At 43.9% G+C, this 22,471-nt stretch overlaps 1 protein-coding gene across 1 annotated transcript in view; it reads right to left on the bottom strand.

Moving 5' to 3' along the window:
- LOC139218574 (poly [ADP-ribose] polymerase tankyrase-1-like) overlaps nt 1-22,029 on the bottom strand; it is a 76,562-nt gene extending 54,533 nt beyond the window's left edge. Inside the window, exons 1-4 of the mRNA XM_070850199.1 lie at nt 21,436-22,029; nt 19,899-20,014; nt 18,517-18,625; nt 11,978-12,073 (exon numbers count right to left, since the gene is read on the bottom strand). Of these exons, the coding sequence (XP_070706300.1) occupies nt 11,978-12,073; nt 18,517-18,625; nt 19,899-20,014; nt 21,436-22,021 (907 nt within the window). The 5' untranslated portion in view covers nt 22,022-22,029. The remainder of the gene's footprint in view (nt 1-11,977; nt 12,074-18,516; nt 18,626-19,898; nt 20,015-21,435) is intronic.
- Nucleotides 22,030-22,471: the final 442 nt, after the last annotated feature.

Raw genomic sequence — 22,471 nt, 5'->3', positions numbered from 1 at the left:
TACAATCTGTTTGATTTCGAAGAGGACACTCAGTGACACTTTTTCACTGCGCTGTACTACAAACACAACTTTAATTCACACGCATTTCAAGTGGCCTGTACTTCAATCGTCCAGGAGAAACAGATTACTATGTACTTCCCATTTCTTTACTTTTTCTGAGTTCATTAACCAAATTCTGTCAGTCTACTCTTGCGGAGTGGCCGGCTGCCCTCACTAACTCACTCAGAGCTGTGCAGCCGTGTGGAAAACTAGGCAATTTCAGCTGCAGGAAAATGGCACAAATGGGGTGAGGGAACCTTGGAAGTGCATCGCGCACCCTCGCAATAAAAAATAAAAGAAAACAGTCACTTTGTTTTGCTTCCCTTGCTAGGTCATTTTGGAAATGGGGCCGAGGCTCATTCATCACCAGGGACCAATCGAACAGCAGTCATCGTGGTAATCAATGAGCATGTCTCTGATAGGGGGAGGAAAGCTACACACTAGGCCTTGCAGCCAGAGGAATTCATGCTCTCTCTCACACACACACACACACACACACACAGGCTCTGCAAGGTGCACATGGGTGCTAGATTGCCTTTGCAGGACGAAGCGGCTACAGCAGTTCTTTGTTTTCATGATTAGGCCGCTAACATACGCAGCCATCAGTGCTGCCCTCTTTGCATTCACTCGGTGTCGCATCAATTCATCTCTCTGTTCGTCCGTCACCCAAGCCAGTCAGCATCGTCATCTTTCCTCCTCCACTCTCTCTCTCTCTCTCTCTCTCTTTCCTTTCACCCTTTGAATCTGTTCTCCTCTTCGACATCCATCCACTTCCTTCCTCTTCCTTCACTTATTCCCTCCAACCCTCGGCTCTTTCTCCTTGGCTTCCTCTCTCTTTCCCCCCTCCCCTTATTCATCAACTTTCCCACCACCACCACCCCTCCCCAACCTCTCTTAAATCTCTCATCATTTTCCGCCAGCCCTTGTGAGAGAGTGAGCTGGCTAATTTTCTGCTATGTTAAAGCTGCCTGCCCATGACGGACCCCTCTTCAAAGCAACAAATTTTCTTTTCTCTTTTACAACAGAGTGGAAGCGCTTGCTGACAGCAAATCTTCGACACCCAGCGTGGCAGGACACACACCAACATTTCCGTCAAAGCACGCCACTCTTCAAACTGTTTTTTGTAACAGTCACAGCTACTGTAGGAGCAAAGACAAACGCTTCCCAAAGCTTCTGTGCGGCACTGCGAGCTGGAAAAGCAGGGCAGGGTGGAAACAAGTCCTAATTGATTCCAAGAGATGAAAACCTGCCTGGCAGTGAAAATGTATTAACCAGTTCCAGTTATGACAAGACAAGACAGGGATACTCTGCACAAAAGGCTAGGCAAGTGTGTGTGGAGCACATTGTAGCACATTTCATATTCAAAGTGCTTTACATAATGTATTATAAAACGTTTTAAAAAAGAGAAAACAGCTCTTCCATTTTGTCAGCGCATCCCAAAAGGCATGAGGCGAAGGGGAGATGACGGAAGGAGGAGTTGGAAGACTGATCCACCCAAAGTCAGAAACTAAATTATCAATAAACCATTGGCTCAATCTGTTAACAGACCGCACAAGCCTCGAAAAGCTAACGCCAACTGTAAAGGACAATCTGATCCCATTCCATAACAGCTGGTCTCCTTTCCTGCAGTTCAACCACAGCTGATCCTTTTCTGCACCGTCTCACCCACTCAGATCATCCCAACCCCGATGTGACAACTCAAAATAACAAAACAACCCACAATATGCATTTTTCCTTCTTTTTCTCAGTTGTTTATGCCTTAACGCCTGTTTCTGCTCTTGTTTTGCAAATATTTGTGTTTGGTAAATACTTCTGTTGTCCAGCTGTGGTAAGGAATGATGAGAAATACATTCATGAAGGAATACTGATCCATGAGCTGGGTATTCACATGTTGACACAGAGGCTGTGGCTTTTCTTTTTCCTGCTGCTGTGTGAGAGGCTGTCAGCACACTGACATCGTGGCGTTGGAGGCGGCTGCTGCTGTGCCAAAAAGATGCCTACATCCCCAGAAGTTATCAAAGTAGTTGATCCCTTTCAGACCACAGGTTTTGCTGAGCCATGTACTCAGTGATAAGAGTCTGCTGAGCCTGTTGATCCCTCTGTTGACTGAGCTCCACTAATAAACAACTGGGCCTCCACTCTGTCAAAGCCATTAAGCAGTTCAGTCACATCCCGCTGTAGCACTTCTGATCTCTCTCTGCAAACATCATTGGTCTGCACATGGACAATAATTTGAGGGGTAGCAGTATGTTCCAATTGTGTCTCCCACATCCTAAGTTAAAGGCTGAATGTATGTTTCCCCTGTATTATTCCTATACATGGCCTTCACGTCATTTTCCATTGGCACAAACGCTTCATAATGCTCCTCTTCCACTCTTATCAGCACTCATCTCTTTTTCTATCATGGCGATCTGTTAATGTTTCAACCGTTTTTTTTCTATTTTTAATGTCAGTGGGTTACCGTGGTCTGCGTTTATGTCTGCCTTTGGCTGTCAGCCAGACGTCCAGGGCCAAAGTTGGCTGACTGAGGATGTAAATGTTGCCCTCCGTGGGAGTACCAACTTGCACTTATAGAAGTTTTGCACAGAGGGATGGTGCAGTCAACTGCATTTCTGTCAGAAGACCACTCAGCTGCTGTTTAGAAACTGAAGGCAGTTGAAAGTTAATGTCATAAATGATCCTAAATCCTTCGTGTGATTTAGTTGTGACAGACACCTTACAAGCCCTGTGGTTACGGAAAAGTCTCAACAACAATAGCTAAATGAAAAGAACAAGAGAGAAGAGCATCTGCTGTAGTTTCTTTGGGGGTGACAGCCTATTATTGCCGTCTGCAGGGCTAACTCATTCCCAAGGATGAAAAGCTAACTATGACAAGATGACGAGGGATTCTTGACAAAGAACTTGTTCACTCAGCGTCTCCACATTCTGCACACTCTGCGATCGTGACAGACTGGAGACGAAGCAAGATCCAAGTTACAGCCGGACATGGAGCTGAAAACTTACACCATATGTGGAAGCCATGCTGTATCGGTCATATCTGCACTGAGCACGAGTGACACGTGAATGATAATAAAACCCCATTTTAGGAGTTCTGTTCTAGTCAGTTCTCAAATCCCAAGTTTTAAATCCAAATGCGAGGCCAAATTTGACCGCTCAGGTCGTTTAAGTGAGACTAATGTTTTGTTTATTCAATTTGGGGAATTGATTGGGCTCTAACACTGAAAATGTTCAAGTGTGCTTTACAGAATTAATAAGATGGGACGCAATGAGTCAATTGATTTTCATGGGGCAACTAGGTCACTGCTTTGGTAAAAGTAATAGCATTCATGAGGGAAACATAATGGGAAAAACGAGTATATAATACTCACATTTATCATGTACTCACAGTGGTTACTTGATTCCTCCTCTGGTCTCTGCTGCTTTCATATGTGATTTAACCACACAAAAAAACGGATGTGACTTAAGACATCCAATATATGCTGTGATCCACTGTTTTGATCAAACCCAAACCTTTACTCTCCTCTTCCTGTCTATCAGCAGCAGTCTGGTAAAGGGTCACTGCTATTTCCTTGCACTTTATGACCCACACTGAACAATGCTGCGTGTGTGCGCCTACATGTTTTGCGTAAGAATACAAAGACGAAGAAGGATCAAAGGCTATCTCCACAGTGGCAATAGATGTGTCCTAATTCTATTTCCTCAGATCTGATGAATCAGATCAACAGCAAAAAGCTGAAGACACGTTTTGTCAATATCAATTTAGAACACACATCCTGAGATTGTACAATGGACTCACACTGATGCCCACATCGGAATTTAGCTGCACTGACGTGACAACAAGCGAGACAGTTGTCGTGTTATTTTCGGCTTGAAAGATCTGCTTTAGCATGAAAGAAAACAAGACACGACATCAGAAAACTGAGGCCCACCAGACAACGCTTTGTCAGATTAATTTCCTGTAGTGCTCATTCCACAGCGTGCAAGAGAGAGAACACCTACTGTGAAAACATAAAACACGTTTGATAACGGCTGCATTAAATGTGAACATATGTTAGAGCTCATATAGAAAAGTTACGTCTTAGTACGCCTGTAGAGTAAATGAAATCAGAAAGAGAATTTCTGTGCTCTGTGTGTGTGTGTGTGTGTGTGTGAGTGTGTGTGTGAGTGTGTGTGTGTGTGTGTGTTGACTGGAATTGATCTCTATGAGGCTCAGAAGCAGCTCGTCTGTGAATACCAATCAGAGCTAATTAATAGCAGCTAATGGACTCCGTTTCTCACTCTCTCTGTTCTCGGTTCTCTTCTGTCTCTGTTTATCCCTTCCGGTATTTTTTAACGCAGCCATAACTAATACAGGGATGAATAATTACTCATTTCCTTCCTTCTTTATTTACTGTCTACAGCGACAGGCTTCCAGAGAGACATTTCAAACGTCCACATAAACAGCAAAGTCATGAAATGACCCTCAGAGTCCAGAGTGAAACACCACCTGTACCAACAGTATCACTAACAATACTTACTAATATACACATTTTTGATGCTGGTTTAAAACCAAATGGAAAAGGGTTCTTTAGTGTCAACGTTTTAAAGTTGTAAACAGTCGACCACAGCATCACCGCCGCTCGATGCTGTTGGATTATCAGCTGATAGAGATCCGACATATTATACCTGCCTGCACGCCATTCAAGCAGGTTTCCGCGCTCCTCCACGACAATCGACACACCATTAATGCAACAGGGAGTACCAACTCAGGGACGCCGTCTCTTTTGAAGACCACATTTCAAGACCAAATACATCATGAGAGGAAGTGTCACTCCAGAGATCAGGACAAAAGCAGCAGAGAAATGCAGCCTTCTTTTGCTAAACGGTGTTTCGTTGGTAGCTCAGAATTCACAGGGTCCAAAAATCGATTGCTCATCTTTCACTGTTGCATTCAGGCAGAAAATATATAGTAACACCACCATATTTAGTCAATGAAAAATGAATCAACAATTTTGAAAACTTGATGCCAGATATTTGCTAATTGTCACTTCTCAAATATGAGGATTTGCCGCTTTTCTCTGTCCTCTATCACTTTTCAACTGCTGCTGACAGATTAAGATATCCCTAAAATATTCCTTTATTAGTCCCATTCATCATCAATAATCCATAATCAATGATAGCAACCTTAATAGAGAGCCAAGCTCATGGCATTACGTCCAGGGTGCCTCTAACTTCTGTACCATAATGCTGTCTCTCATCCGGTGTTTTTCACAAATAAAGCACGTTCCTGTGGTTTCCTTTGTATATCCTGAGAAAATGAGCTTCACCACAGCAGTGGATAGTAGAAATTGAAACCCTTGTGATTCAAATACAATTAAATGATCATTTGTGAGCACTGCAATAAAACTGCAGCTGCCATAAAAAAACTGCAAATTTACAGGCATAATCTAACCTAACAAATCCTTAAAAGTCACTAATTCTCTCCTCTAAAGTAATTACGTAAGAAATTCTTCGCTGTAATCTCTAAAATCTGTCTGAAAACAGCACTTTCTCCTTTCCGTTCTGCTGTTACGTGTCTCATCACGACCCCTCAACTTGCTTCTTTTGTCAAGCTGAGACATTAAACCTGCAAATGTCTGGCCATTATGGGAAACAGTGTTGTTATGAGTCTTAATAGTTCGTTTCCTGTTAGCGACAAAAATAAACAAAGCTCTGAGAGCTTAATAGCAAAACAGTGTCAAAGGACACATAAACGACCTCGGTCAGTTAAGTTACACAGAGTTTATGTTTCATCAGCCTGTTTGTTAATAGGATCTTTAAATATTTGGCCAAAACCTGGTGGACAAACAGTCTTAGTCCTGAAGATGAGCAAATTATCTCGCTGAGGACCGACAACTTAACTATGTGGCCTTCATAGACTGATCTAACACTGGGATCATGTCACTGGCAGAGATTTAAAGAAGGTGAGACAGAGTGAGACATTTCAAGTGAAACAGAAGAGATGACAAATGTCCTTTGGGGAAGATGGAGAGGCTGCCTGGTAGAGAGCTTGAGGCAGGTGAGAGACAGCAGGGGGCGAGAGGACAATGAGTACACGTGATGTGCCAAAGGGAAAGAGATCACCGAGGCTGGTGTAAGGATGAGGGCTGGATGGAGTACCTGCTGTACTTGCAAGCTCATTAAGCAATGCCGAAATTGATGAGTGAAGAAAGAAGGCAATGGAGAGATGAGGAGAGAGGAGAGAGAATCGCCAAGGGCAGAAACAACTTGATGAAAGTGTCCTAATCACTGCTTTCCGGCCGAAGGAAGATCCATCACTAAGAACAGGAAAGACGGATGTAAAAAGAAAATCCTACGGGTGATCCTTTTGTTTCCTAAGTTAGCTCTGCTGGGGCTCCTCACATCATTCCTCTGCATTTCTCTCAATTACTTATCTACAGCCTGCTTTTTGAGATATCTGGGATATTTCAGGCTCATTGATAAAATTCTCACATCGGTGCACAGACCTTGGAACAGCCTGTGTGGACAGTTGGTGCAAACAACTCCAAGTGCATTATCGGACCACGGCCGCCGTACGAGCTCTTCTAGCGTAACCTGCCACTAACATTAGGCATCCTGTTTGTCACCTGTGGCCACAGCGGCCGCTGTTCAGCCAAAGTCACATAGTCTCCTCTGCAGACTATGAACCCCATGAAAACAATGTCCTGCAGATGAGCCCCACCCCTTCCTGTTCAAATCAATCTAAAATAAAACGATAATAAACAAAGTATTCATTCTTTTTGCAGCAGAGAGCAGAGGACTTCAGTCTTGACGTTATACGCCCGGATTTCCAGTTGATGATGTCATTAAATTAAATTACTTGTAGTAGAAAACGCTGTGCAGTGGAGCCGGGGGCACAGATTTAACAGGCTCTACTGGGCTCAGTGTCAAAGTAAAGAGTAAAGATATGGGTAAAGACATGGGTATGGGTACGACCTCGATGAAACGTATGATGATGATGCTCCACAAAAGGACGTCACAATGGGCAAAAGCACCATTTTTAATTTTCTGTGATATACTTCAAAAGCATAAACTGAACATGTTGTGCACAGGTGGTTACCCAGTCTACCCAACATGCACGTTCTCTCTCTCTCACTGCGTTAATTCGGCCCACAACCCTCAACTTGCTCCACACAGATGCTGGACTATAAATCAGGTGCAGACAAACCAGCTTTGCTCCAACATCTGATAAACGCTGTGTACCGCGGGACGTCCAAATTTAGCTCTAGGATCCAGTGACCATTTACCGATAAGCTAATCTCACAGAAAATCTGTGCATGCCCTGTTTCGTAACCCGATAAGGAACGGTATAATCAACTTCTAACTCTCTACGCTTTTACACAACAAAAGCACAACAGAGAAATGAGGAGAGTTTGAAGAATCTACATTTCTATCAGACTTAATTGACTTATTTATTGTGCTGCTGAAGAGATTCTGGCAGGTAATACTACACATACTAATTAGGACGAGCCTATCCTTGCTAGCTCTTTGTAAATGTTAAGAAGCGCTGCGTCCGGGCCTTTGTCATCAAATTCTTAATGTGGGAAGCACAGTTGTGTGTGCGAGCCTGCCCCCCCTGGTGTGCTGCAACTTGTGGTGTCTCATGCTTGCAAAATTAAACTGCAGAATTTCATGTTCGAGCGTGTATATAAGGCATATCTAAGGAACACAGACCTGACAAATCAATGCCACCCTGCCCTGTTATGCTCACCCTGCTCAGGAAAACAAAGTGTACGACAAAAAAGCTTAATTAAAACACAGTGCTGGTGGTGTTTGAAGCTGCTCAAAAGAAGGAAAAAAAACTAATTTTCTCTGTCTTTCCGTTTCACATCTCCGGCTAACAGGGAACAGAGTCTATCATTTCTGAGAGCAGTTTGTTGGATGTGGCAGGGCAGTAGAGCTAATTTATGGGTCAATATAAACTTCCATCACCCCAGACTGAAGCTGAAAGCTATGCTGGCCTGCGGCAGAGATGAGGAATAGAGCAGAACCTCTATTCACAGAACATGTAGGACGGGGAGAGGCGGCTCGTGCAGGCTGTCACGGCAGAAGGTGACACAAACACACACACACGATCATATATGCTCCTATTTACACTCTTTGGTTTGGTTAGAGGAAGAATTCAAAATGCCTCGCTCAAACGTTCTGCCCCCCCCCATCCCAAAATCTGACCATACTGGCAATAATAAAACCATCTTTAAGAGCATTGCATTAAGCGCATCACTGCCAACAGTAATTACAACAGTGGAGACAATGTACCAGGATGATAGTTCAGGTGATTAGTGCCAGTCATTAAAAGCATAACTCATGCTACTGACAAGATGCGGTAAATTTGCCAGCTCTGAACCACAGACAGAATACAGAACAACCACTGCAGGAGGGAGGGAAGGATGATGGAGGGGAGAGTCAGAGTACTGCCGCTACGGATCAACTGGTTTCTCCGTTAGGTGCCGATTCTCACCTGAATGCATCGATGGATAATCACGGAAACAGCAGATGTTGAAAGCGGGAAGATAACACTAAGCTGCCCTTGTAAATGACTCGTTGTTGTCTTTTTCATTAAAATTTCAAAACGTGCCCATCTGCTCCTTTTGGGGGGGCGAGTGTTCAGTCACATTTTGTGTGTTTCAAGCACCATAATCTATCTGTATTTATCACTTGGTGACCTTCTAATAGGCCTCCATCAAATAAGAGATTTTGGCACGTCATAGCAGGTAAAAGCACAGGTGTAATTAATAACCGTAATTAAGGCTGCATTCCAGTTAGGTTGATCCAGTTCCAGCGTCCTGATATTATTATATTATTGCGCATGCTGGCTCATTGGCATGGATTAATGAATGACCTAAATGGAACGGAGCCATTATCAATGTTGTTAATTGCCTGTGTTTCCCCTACTATGACAAGTCACGATGTCTTAAAAAAGTCTGTTACAACACTACTTTATATAAATCAAACATCAAATCACTTTTTTACTATCAAGGTTTAGGATTCTTGGAGTAGGCAGTTGGGGCATCATAAATCTGCTTAAAATGTATTTCCATTTTAAAAATAAATCAAGGTTCAGTGGGTTGCCGGTCAGGTACGACCCCTGCCTCACTTTGAGCTTCAGAAATGAATGTAGTGTACGAAGGCAGCTGCTGCACACTGAAGCTACTTTTGGTATTCTCACAAGTCAGACGGCTCCGATGGCTCCGATGGTGCTGAATGGGGTTTGGATCTGCATCATGTGCTTAGTTGATGGCTTGGTTAGTACATTACATCACACATTAGTCCTGGAGACTAAAACAATGGTTTTCTAAGTCTGACGCGGTGGGCCTTGTCAACATTTTGTCAAAATGGCCTCATTAAAAGCTGAATTAGCTATTAGCAGTTCCTGTTTGCAGTGGACCCATGGGTGTACATACACCTATCACTAGGTTATTCTGATACTGAAGAAAACTTAAAAATGGGATTATTTTTGGGCAGGTTCTGGAGTTCTAACACGCTCCTTTTTTCTATTATTTCTAAGTGGATTTATGGACATTCACCATGGAAGGACATTTAGAAATTAGAAGCATTAGAAGCATCCTAATTTCCTCCCTGAGTTGTGTGTCAAAGCCACTGCTGCTACATGTGCTGATCTAAAACACACACATTCATTCTCTTCTCCTTCTTTTGATTGACAGATCGTGCTCAAATCTGTCTTTCAGCACTAGATAGAGTAAAATTGTTTTTTCAAGTCCTCAATTTTGAGCCGCCTTTGACACTCTTACATGACTAGACACACACACACACACACATCTGAATGAGTATGGAGTAAACATTTCCCATCACGTACAGACGCATCTAGATCAAATAAATTACTAAATCTTCTAGTTTGGCTGCTCATAAATTGCATTCCTACAACAACCACAGTAAAACTTGGGTGACTCTGAGATGGGGTGAAAGGGCTAACTGCAACATATTCAATAAGTCTATCACAAAACTACCTCATTTCAATTTTGGCTGGAAAGGACAATAATTTTTCACATGACGACTGTAGAGAAATTCCACCGCCGCCTCCCCCCCCTCTTGTTTTGACACGACACATCTCCTCGCTGTGATATCATGAGGTTTATCTCATTTGCCACAGAGGCCTAACAAGGGGAATTGATGATGTAAACACAGAAGTGGTGCTGCAAAAACTGATTTAGAGCCTGTGCCAATACGCACTGAGAGAGAGAGAGAGAGTGAATACAGAGAGATGAAAAGTGTGGACTTGAAAAGAAAATCAGACCCGAAAACCAGCATAAAGTTTTTCTGTGTCTGTATTAGCAGCAGTCTGAGGAGAACTTGAGAAAAACCCATCCAAAAAATAATTTATGTGAGAGACACACGTTTAATTAGTTCCCCATTTAGAGGCTGTTAAGTGTGTCCCAGTGGTTCCCTTACCAATAAGCAAGTGTACTGAGTCCTGCTGCCATTAAGAGCTTGTAACAATGAAAGAATCAGTAATTAGTCTGAGTTTCATTGCAAAGTTTTAGTGCCCCATATTGGCCACTAAAGCTCTCCAACCAGTTCATGGATTTGTTTGCTCGTACGGGTGTAAAAGCTGCTTCCTACAGTGTTATTGAGGGAAACACAGAATATTTTGGCATGGAAAGTGACAAATTGATTTGCTCTGCTTTGATTGGCTTTGAATCCAAACCATTAGCTTTCAGTGAATTGAGTCTACAGCCCCCCCTTCACACACGCAGTGTATCTATCTAAAATGTTCAGGGACGTTTCCTGCATGGGATCGTGTCTGAACAGAAGCAGGGATCGATATTCTTTTCTACCAATTTCCCTCCTCAAGACCAAATAACATTTCAGGGAAAATGCAGGTACAGCTGTGTTGAAAATAGGTTCTTTCACTCACAGTTTCTGGTGAATTACTAAGATAACCTTTCAGATACTACTAGTGATTTTCAGTATTTACACATGCAGCTACATTCAGGAACATTTCCATCTTGCGCCTTTTCACGCATGCCATGGCAACGGCAGTTTAAATGGGATCCCATGACCCCATGAGAGAATTAATTAAATAAGCATTGCAGGTATAACCTGCGTGTGTGAAGGGGGCGATTGAAAGAAGTAACAATACAGTGACGGGGATGTAAAAGGTTACGCTCATCTACCAACGATTTCACATGGAGCGAGAAAACCAATCACAAGACTCTGCTGGTGAAATATTTGAATAAATAAGACTTGTTTACTGTTGCCTTGCCAATGCTGTTGTTTATTCTGGTGCTGCCATGGAAATGTCCTGAAATATAGCTTCATTTGTAAATAGTCACTGGAAATAACCAGAAACTATGTGTGAAAGATGCTTAAGTATCAGTACTGGCATCAAGTCAAGAGGCACATTGATGATGATGATGATGATGATGATGATAGTAGCTAGTGGATGGGAGATGTGTAGTTCTTACAGTCTCAAACTGCGTTAGGATTTCAGTTTGTCATTATTTGCAGGTTTACTCTGTGTTAAAAAAAAGGTATCGCCAATAAAGGTCTGCTGTGGGTTTTTGACATTACAAGAAAGAAAGAAAAGCAAAATCCAACACAGACAGCAAATTCATTGAGTAGCTGATCAATGAGCGCGGCCTCAGCCAGAAGAGGAGTCAAAGAAAACATTCTGACCCTTGGATAGAGGCAGAAGGCAAAACAAAAATGATGTCGGGACCGATGTGTGTACAGCCTTGGACACAAAGACTGAATAACAAGCGGAGTGAGTACATGAGCGGAACAGCCTTGCAAAATAACAGGGTGATAGATTGACAGGAAAAAAAATGTGATAGCGCCTGCAGCCAGACAACAGAGAATGCTAACTAAGAACAGCAAAGATATAAACAAACACAAGCAGTCTGCAACACAATACGAGCCATTCAGAGTAGAGACACAGAAATACAGACAGGACACTGACCTGTGAGCACGGCCTTGGCGGAGGGTTCAGCCAGGTCCAGGGCGGATTTGCCGTCGGTGTTGCGGATGTTGGGGTCAGCTCCATGCTGCAGTAACACTGTACAACAACAGGGCAGACACAGACAGTAGCTGAGCTCCTGGACTGACATGCAAACTCCTCGACACACACCTCCTCCTAGTCCTCCTCCTCCTCCTCCTCCTCCTGCCCCAGCTCCTCCTCCTGCTGCTGAACCACATCCTGCTCCATAAACTGCTCTTCCTGGACCTCCTTTTTCCCCCAGATGCTCCTCTGCTATCCCTCCTGTTCCTCCTCCTCTGGTGGTGTCTCCTGGCTCTCCTGGCAGCCCTTGTGCACGTCCTGGTTCACATTTCTCTCCTCCTCCTCCAGCTGCTCCTCCTCTGTTGCTAGCGCTGCTCCCTCGACTGCCCCTGGCTGCCCCTGCCCTGCGAGCCATGCTGCTGATGTAAACAGACATGCCACAACAAGAGCAGCAAAAGCTACGCTACACCAGCAGAGAAACAGCAGACCTCACAAAGCAGCTACGTGACCAACTGCAAAACACATCACACTTCCATGTTGGAGGGAGCTATGGTTCAGCTGAGAGAATAAATTAAAATGAGTGAGGAAGGGAGAGACGAGTGGCTACAGCTAATCGTGGTAGCAGCAGCAGCAGCAGCAGCAGCAGCGACGAGGCGGGCAGGCAGTGCGAGTGGAGAGACTCTCGCCTCTCCGACTGACTGAGCGATGCAGCGGAGAGCAAGATGAGAGAGGAGAGGGGAGGAGAGGAGAGGAGAGGAGAGGAGGGGGAAAGATGGGGTGGGAGGGGAGGGGGTAGCTGAGAGTCGGAGAGGATGGGAGAGGTAGAGGACAGAAAGAGGGGGAAGGAGAGCAAAACAAAACGAGGGTGTTTGTGTGACAGAGAGTGAGAGAGAGAGAGCAGGGAGTTGTAAAAACAGAAAAGATGAGAGGAGAGGAGAGGAGAGAAGAGAAGAGAAGAGAAGAGAAGAGAAGAGAAGAGAAGAGAAGAGAGTCATGCGACTACTGAACAGGTATGAGCTGAATAACAAACTCTGCCTGTGCTCAGTTTTTTGTAAATGAGCTCTTTTGAGGGGGCTAATGTCAATACTCTCACTGCCTTCCTCTCTATCTCGCTCCCCAGTATTGTGCTTGCTGAGCTGTTCCCGGTGCACATGCCCTTTGACTTGTGTACACTTCAAAACACCCTGCTCAACCCCAGCAGAGAGGAGGGCAAAAGGAGAGATAACCAGGCTTGGATGTGCACACTGTGTGTACCAATGTGCATGTGTGCACATGTGTGTGTTTGTGTGTCTCTACCCTGGCACTGACGCAGACTTTAGTCACCCACTCACCCCTCAACCGAAATATGATTTAGCTCTGCACCAATCCCACACACACACACACACACACACACACACACACACACACACACACGTATACTGATACTTAACAGCTAGAGAATAAAGATATGCCCAGAGAGAGACAGTCTGATGCACAGCCATGCCGCAACACACACCCACACAGGCTAGAATGGTTCTCACTATCCGGTCTGTGTGTTCGTCTCTGATTCATTTGCAGTTGTCGACTTCTACCTTTGCTTTTTTCAGTGTTGTCACTAATGGGCATGGCTCGTCTGTAATAACTGTAAAAGCCCTCTCTGGACAACCTAAATCCCTTCTGTGGACGGGATTAGTCTTCGGGACAATGTCAGATTTGCAATGATTATCTTATGACTATCTGCAATGCCCATGTCCAAAGAGTGAGTCAGTAAAGAAACTCTGTCCACATTTTCTCAGCTTGTCCCATCCGAGCTGTGGTGCAAAAATGGGGGGAAAGGGAATTTGGAAAACAAATCAGGATTAAAACTGTCCCCATCATGGTGACAAAGTGCTGCTGATGAAGAAAAGCAGCGGACAACAGCAGTCAAACAGCATTCGGTGCAATTTTATTTATAGATCCCAATTTTTTAGGGAAAAAGCAAGAGGCACTTATTTGGACAAAAGTCAAACCTCCACCATTCATAATAAAGATAAGGCGGTCCTTATCCCACGCTGTCACCGTTAGTAAAGAATGAACAGGAAAACTGAGAAAGCAGCGCTGCAAATTTATAACAATTTCTCAGCAACACGCCTGAAACTGACAGGGTGTCTAATGTAGTGCTGAGACTATTCGGTTTTGTTATTTGAAAAATAAAAATAAAATAACATCCTCTGTCATGTGAGGACTGCATCGCTTTCCTCTGTCTGACATGGCTGCAAATCTGCACTATCTTTGGGTTCAGGAGCAAGGAGCGATCTGAAGACGTTACCTGCAGCACTGAGGAACGTGTGAAATATTTAATCAGAGAGAGATTAATCAATAACTAAACAATCCAACTGATGAAAGCGGCACTAACTCGCCACGTGTCTTAGCGAGCTCACTTGAATTTTTGATTGTTAATTAAATCTGTTCACAGAGCTCGTGTCAGATCCAGCAGTTACAAAGTGCTTTACAAAAGTCAAAAAGTCAAACACTGCCATGCGCAGACATCTAAACCTAGAGAAACTATATGATCCCACCAACGGCCGGTACAATCACACACAGGAGAAGTGAGGACACAGCTGAAGCTTGTACTGAACTACCATTTATGGGGGCTTTTTCTTACTATGAGCCAATCGTATGTCTGCCTTAGGATTTTCAAGATCTTCTTATCCCAAGTTTGTTGATGCGATTTTCTCCAGACCTTGAGCTTGAAGAGAAGCAGGTCTGGTAATGAGAGATTAATTTCTTCTCCAAGTTGTCTAAACACCAGAGAAGAGGACGCAGCGTCCGTCGTGCTGAGCTGAAGTTACAGTCGATTCAGAGTTGATTTGACTCGCATTCTGCTGCCAAATCTCTAACCTGGCAGGACGTCCAGCTACCAAAACGCTGTCCAATGAGCAGGCCTTTAGAGGTCATGTGATGTGTTGTTTACATGCCTTGGTTTGCTTGTAACTGTGCAATTATGACGGCAAACCGAACCAAAAATGCAACAAAGCCAGATCTCCTTCTTGGTAAACACCAGACGAAGCAACCATCTAACCTTTAACGCCATCAGGACAAAAAGGACACATGATTTTGGGGATTGTGGAGCTCTGTCTGGTGGTTTAACCTCGCTAAAAATGCTCAGGCTGCGCTCTCGTCAGGCAGTTGTTTAAAAGCTTTTATGGACTAGATATGAACACCCATACGCGCCGAGTAGTTGAGTGTCAGCGTTCAAAGCAGATGATTATGTTGCTCCATGATGGAATAAAAATCTAAATTACCTTTGATTTGTGAAGGCCTAGATCAAAACAGGTTTATAAAACTGGAATCACAACACTGAGATATTACTCATAAACAGTGTTTTTTAGAATACAGCATATCTACTCAACATTATTGCCACTTTCCACAGCATAAGAGACATTTTCACACTTTTCCTACGTCTGTTGGTTTCAGATTATTTCAGTACTATGTGAAGATCAACTCTGAGACACACACAACTGGGATATACAATATATCAAGGGGGATATTTTGACTTTTTTATGTTTTGGCAGTTTTCTTACTCTCGTATGGTAATGCAGAAAAACCTCACCCGCTTGCTGCAGTCAAGGACACTCACATCCAGGACTTGAGAATAATGATCCTTTGTGCCAGAGGGGAGTGAAATGCGTTACTTGAGAGTGGGAGCAGTGAAGGTGCCAGCTTTCCAAATTATCTTACAAATTGGTAATGTGACCTAAAAACGTTTGCCTTTTGAACCGATAGCGAATAATGTCTTCATCATCCTCTCAACAATGTGTCAGTCGGTGTTTTCAGAAGGTGGAAGCGCTCCAACGTGATGGCACTCACTCGGCCTCTGTTGTCTGTGCCCTTCAGTGACACAAGCCCCCAAATGTCATCATAACATTGTTGTAGAGAGCAACCAAACCCAGTGTGGCCTCAGAACAGTTAGTGGAGTGTTTGGATAAAGTGGTGGCAGCGACAACAACGTCCTCCGCATGACCCGCTGCCTCCACAGCCTGATCGTTGTACCTCAACGACGACGGGCCTCATGCAGACACTTTAGCATTCTAATCTTAAATCCATCTTGCTTTTATTCTGTGAGGTTTTCTGAGTGGTTTTCCAAGACCAGGACCTTCAATCTGAATCAGGGACCAATTTGTTATAATGCTACATATTTCCTTGTGTTTCTTTGTCTTCAGACATCAGCATTTACAAGCAGACCAACATTTGTGATGCACAAGAAAACTGCTCAGTATGACCATGCAGGAAAACTCCTGGAAGTTACCAAAGAGTAAGAGCAGGCTCCTGTTCGGCTCCAGAAACGGATTAGCGCGCTACTTTCCAATTTCACAATGAAGGGATAACTACGTGGGCTGATCTTGGCCCCGGTCATTACTACGTCATTTGCATTTTAGGGGATTTAAACAAAACAATCTGAATATTAGGCCCGGCTGTAACTGGAAAATAATGTGCTGATGCTTTGTTTAGTTCAGCTGAATCAAACCCCGGAGCTTTTACCTCCTTGGTGCGCTTCATTTGGGCAGGTGGCAACACAGCAATGGCACTCAGGTAAAAACCACAAGAGGCAAGTGGATGGGAAGCTGATTAAGGAGGTGGTCTCTCAGATGTGCTCTGCGTTCTCCATTCAGTCCTGATGTGAGCTTTAGGTGACTCCAGTGCATCAGCGCATTCATTTCCAGCCACTGTTGCCCTCACTGTCGAACTGTTTGCCTACACTGATAAATACAAGCGGTGTAAAAGACAATGACCAGGGCACAGATCAGCCTGCGTAGTCATTCCCCCATTTTGAGATTGAAAAGTGACGCAGTGATCTATTTCTGGAACAGAACAGGAGTCTGCTTTACTTTACCCTTTGTTTACTTCTGGGAGTTTTCCCAAATGGAAATTCTGGCCAATTAGACAGCAGTTCCCTCACACATCATACATTTTGCTCCGCTGCCTGCTCTACATTTTTGAGCAAGCTTTATTCATGAAATCGAGCTCAACACCACAGAGCTACACGTCCCGCTGTCGGAAATCAACAGACGAAAACACGACTAATTCAGCGGTATCGGCAGTTGAGTTATGATGATCCATAACAATTAGAAAGTATTCATACAGCTGCAAGCGACGTGTCATTAGAGAAGTGCCATTAAAACCCATCTTGCGGGAGCAAAGCGATTACTGACTTGGAGGAGGAGAGCTTGGAGGTCGTCCGAGATGAACTAAATTACACTGTAGATGATGTTACACTGCAACCTGCCCAAGACCCTGAAACAGCTCAGTGAATTAGCCTCCAACCAACTGAACTGATCATAAAACTAAAAGCGCTGTTTGTTTCTGAGAACATAGTTAAAGTCCGGTTTAATTTCACTTAAGGCAGGTCAGACAGGTGTTTTGCTCCTGTGAAAAGAGGCATCTTGTGGATTTTGGAGCTGGTCACAGTAACACAGAGAGCCGTCATATATACTGAATTAGGCCCTTTCTTTGTATTCTGCTGTCTGAGTTTACAGTGAAGCTTGTTTGTTTCCAGACTGTCTGTCTTAGACAACAAAGATAAGCTATTTTACCTCTATTGCAGCGTCATTCATGATTATTGTTAAATCAATAACTGGTCTCGGGCCTGACAACAGGGTGACGTCTCATCATCACAGCTCCACAAAGCCCTCTGCTGCTATGCAGTTATTTGGCACGCAGACATTCTGCAGCAGCTTTTGGAGAAATGAAAATGTCTGGAGCAACTTTTCCTCCTTGTTGCACTCCGCACTCCAGACTGACGCTGGCAGCAGGCTGACGCCGACATTTGTTATTGCTACTCAACACTGAGCGATGCTTTCCATTAAGATCGTAAAGATTATGCTACAACTTACTGCTCAGGTGCTTTTCATGCTGGGGCATATCTTGTCGACTTCAGATTTTCCTCAGGGATCAGTAATACAGCCACTCTATTTTTTAATTCACCTTTAAAAGATCAGCTGCTGCCGCCAGTGTCCTCTCTGAAGTGAGCCGGTGCTGTTTCACTTTTAAAATGGTGGGAGCTCATATATTGTACGACAAAGAAATCAATGCTCTTTCATCCCCTGTGTGGGTTTAAGACTCAGCACTAACACAATAATTGCAATTTACAGGTTATTTGCTGCTTTATACTTAATGGAAAATAATAGTGTTCAGTCTGTGGGCGGTTTATTACAGTTTCTAAAATTACTGTGTGATTATACAGAACTCCAGGTTGTGACTTTGGGGGGGTTTGCGGAGGAGATATTATATAAAACGCAAACACTAGACTTCAAAACCAACAGAGAATTTAATATCTAAAAATTTGCCACAGTAAACATATTTCGTAATGTCATAGGAGACGCACTGACTTTTATTGTAACGAAAGTCATGATGCAACTCCAGGAACCGTTCTGACAACCAGTGTTTTCTCATGACAACTTGCTGGGTGCACAGATGCTGAGTGAGTTACTACATAATGTGCATGCTCATGTTATTCGTAGCTCGTGTTTTTGTGCTCTTACCTATACAGACATCTATCTTGCCCTTGATGGCAGCTTCATGGAGCGGCGTGTAGTTCCAGTTGTCTCGAGCATTCGGGTCGGCACCCTGACACAGCAACAGGGACACCACCTGAAAACAGCATACAGAATATGTCCACGTTTCCACTGTTGGAGCAACTAAACCTTAGAGACACATTCAAATTCACGGCCACACTACTACACCAGTACACTTTTGGTTTGAGTGTGAAAATCACGTTAATACCGAGAAGACATCAAAGCAAGGCCAGCGAGCACTTTGTGGGGTTCAGCTGTGTAGTCGCTGGATGATTGGTTTCAGTTTCTACACAGTTTACTCTCATCACAATGCTAATCATCACTGTGATCACACAGTTCCATTAGCACAGCGCCTCTCTGACAAGGTTGCAAAGAGAAAACATTTAAAACTGTAAACATTAGATTGATCACTGCGGTTAACGGCCAGGGGGACAAAAAGCATTGGCACATCTGTCACAGATATTCCAAAACATGCTCATGTATAAGCATGAGGAGAATATCAAAGGAGCAATGACAGTGAAAGTTCTGGTCTCCTCAGTGTGATCTTTAGGGCCGGCTGTGCCTTTAGAGTTTACAGGCAAACAGAGCTCATTTGCATATTTGGACAGAATAATCTTTTGCTCTGAAAACAACACTGCTATGAATTTACTCCTACATCCACTCTGGATTTTACCACCACACCAAATCTTATTCTAAAACTGCCTCCCCAACCTTTTCATGTGCAGCAATCAGTTAAACTCTGCTACAGTTTTAACTGTTTGGGAGGGCTGTTTTGTTCCAAGCAGGAAGTTGGAGCACAAGCACACATTTTTCACCTCTTTGTCACCTAAATAGGTACTTACACTACGTCTGCTGCACTTGCATGGATTTGTGTGTCTTCAGTGAGCTTGCAAAGCGTATCATGCAACTGCACAAGCACAGTTATTGTGTAAGCAAGTTCCAAACACAAGTGAGGTATAAAATGCTTTCTGAATTACCAGCAGTGGAAGAAGTATTCAGAAACTTTACTAAGTATTTATACCACACTGTGAAACTACTCCACTGCAAGTAAATGCATTTAAAACCTAAGTGAAAATAACTCTATATATATATATTAGTATATGTACTAGTATATATTCTGCAGTGAAATGGTCCCTGTCAATGTTTTACTATTATAAATGATGTTTGGATTCATATTTCTGATGTTTCAGGTTAGACTAATTTTATAACAAATATATATACTGTTGAAGATTATGTATACATATACATTATATTATATGTAAAGTAAGTTATTATATATCAAATGAAACCAGCCCAACACATCAACATTAACATACTATACACCAAAATGTTTCTGTGCCGTGTCTCACCTCAGAGTGACCAAACGAGCAGGCGTTGTGAAGCGGGATCAGACCGCCGTCATCCCGGGCGTGCACATTAGCGCCTGTCTGAAGCAGGTGGTCCACCACATCCTTCCGACCAAAACCTGAGCGGTCAGAGAGATTTGAAAGTGGAGAGAGCGGAGAAATTCAGAAAAGAGCAAGGACGGGGATTTGGTGTTAGGACAAGAGAGCTGTGAGGTCCAGTAGAAACTCCAGCGCAGAACTTTTAGAGCAGGTTTAACTGAGATCTCCGAGAGGCGTCCAGAGCTTGTGGAGTCCTGAGTAAAGAGCAACAGTCAGTCATCAAAACACAACTTGAAATCATCTTCGGGCTTGCCGCAGAGGATTAGGAAGGCCTGAGATGTAAAACAGCTGTGCATGTTTTCTTTTTTTGTCTGCAATGCTGAAGGAATTAAAAACAGCCATGTCTGGAACAGAAGAGCCGAAGTGAAGAGGAGCACTTCTTATAACTTCTTTGATTCATGAACAAGCACGGTGAAGATTACGATGAAATAATGAAATCGTATCTACTGTTGAAATGATTGAGTCTTCTTTATCTCTTGCTTGTGGCCAAAGGCAACGTTTTGATGTGACATTTATTGTTGCATTCACAGATAAGTCTGAGTTTAAGCCACTCTTTGCTGCAGGCGTGTTTGCCAACCTTTTCAAGCAACTTTAGTAAATTTCAGCAGCCAACAAAAACTCTTGATGACAACGTTCACCTGCTGCAGACTGAAGTATAAACACATCCAGTGTGTCGACACAAATGTAGAGCTCACTGAATAAGTAGCTTATTTTAAAAAGAATATCACAGACTGAAGTATTTAGTTGATAAAAGCCCACTGATAGATTTGAGAGTACAGGGTCTTGTCAGTGCTGTACTGTCTGTCTGTTGGCCTTGCCTCCATCTCTTAACCCATAAAACGAGAAATGATTACTTGGCTGCAATGTTTGACTCCCACACACACTGAAATACCAGCTGTTCTCTGATTTGAAGCTATTATTTTTTATTTATGTTTCTATTCATAATTTTAAGATCATTTCTAAACTCTCAACAAATGAAATTGCAAATCATCCTTCCATCTGCTACTGCAAACTGAATATTCTGAAAAATAATAATAAAAAACCCACAGCTCACTACAACAGTTAGTCATACACACTGAGTGAACATCATGCTGGACTTCTGCTGTGCTTCTTCTAATGATCTCAGATCTGTCCTGGGCCTCTCAGTGGTGTTATCCTCTGTTTTAATAAGAGAATTATTGGTTAATTAACAGGTATTTGCATACAAAGACTCTGACCACAGGTAAATGGTCCTTTAGAGGGTCTCTGGTGCATTTCTGCTGATAATTCATGCAAATATCACCCTGAAAACTGCTGCTGCTACAACCAATGTGTGTGAGCTCCTGTCTGCTCAGTCCCACCTGCTGTCTGCAGCCTCCCAGCTGATCTGACTGACTGACTGACTGACTGACTGACTGACTGACTGACTTTGGTTTGTTTGAAGGATGGTGTTTGTTGTTACCTGCAGCGAAATGCAGAGGTGTCGATTTCCGTCCAGCCATGTCTTTGGCGTTCACATTCACCGCATCTACCAGTTTCTTCACCCTGGAAACATCACCGTTTCGACAGGCTTCAAACACCTCCCTGAAAGCTCCGTTTGCACCTCCACCACCTCCACCACCTCCTCCTCCTCCTCCTCCTCCACCTCCACCTCCGCTACTGCCGCTGCTGCTGCTGCTGCTGCCCGCGTTACCGCTGCCTGAGTCGGGCGTGGATCCGGGGCTGGTCCCGCTCCCCTCGGTGGTGGTCGGGGAGCTAACGCTGCTGCTGGAGCCGCTGCCGCCGCCGCCGCTGCTGCTGCTGCTGCCGCTGACGGTGAGGGCCAGAGCCGGGGAGGCGGCGGGGGGAGAGGCAGGGGCTACCTCACAGCCGTCAGCCGCGTTCTCTGCTGCGGCTCCGCGGTGAAGCGGGGCGGCATCGTCGGTGGGTGCGGGCGGAGATCCGGGCGGAGTGACGGGGAGAGAGGATCCGCGGGGCGGGGAGGACAGCAGGGAGCTGGGCTGCTGCTGCTGCTGCTGCTGCTGAGAGGAGCGACGAGGCGTCGCCATTTTCACAACATATCAGTCCCCACTAGCAACAAAAACACTGCTGACAGCTTCCTGTCCGGGACAGTCCACTTCCGCTCAGGCTCAGAGGTCACGTTTCCACCAAATTAACCATCAACAAATAAATATTACAAGATAATAATAATAATAGTTATATAAGAGATAATACCAAATAAAAATGTGGCCTCCTCCAAAAAGGCATTTAGCCTCATTTTAGCTTTTTTGTCTGTGTGAACATTTAATGCTGCAAAATGTGTTTCTGGTGTTGAAAGACAATTATTCAGGTGTCATGTTTATTCTAATTCTTTTTAAGCAGGTTACAGCTGTCAGATGACACTCCTTTTACATTTTCTCTGCCTAATGATGCTGTTACAAACCTCATAACCGATCCTTTTATGTGGGGCAGATAATTGGCTGACACAGTAAACACAGCTGTTTGACTTTATTGAGTGC

Source organism: Pempheris klunzingeri, chromosome 19 (assembly GCF_042242105.1).
Source record: "Pempheris klunzingeri isolate RE-2024b chromosome 19, fPemKlu1.hap1, whole genome shotgun sequence".
NCBI lineage: Eukaryota > Metazoa > Chordata > Actinopteri > Acropomatiformes > Pempheridae > Pempheris > Pempheris klunzingeri.
The sequence above is the reverse complement of the archived record's forward strand: the minus strand, read 5'-3'. Positions and strand labels throughout refer to the sequence as shown.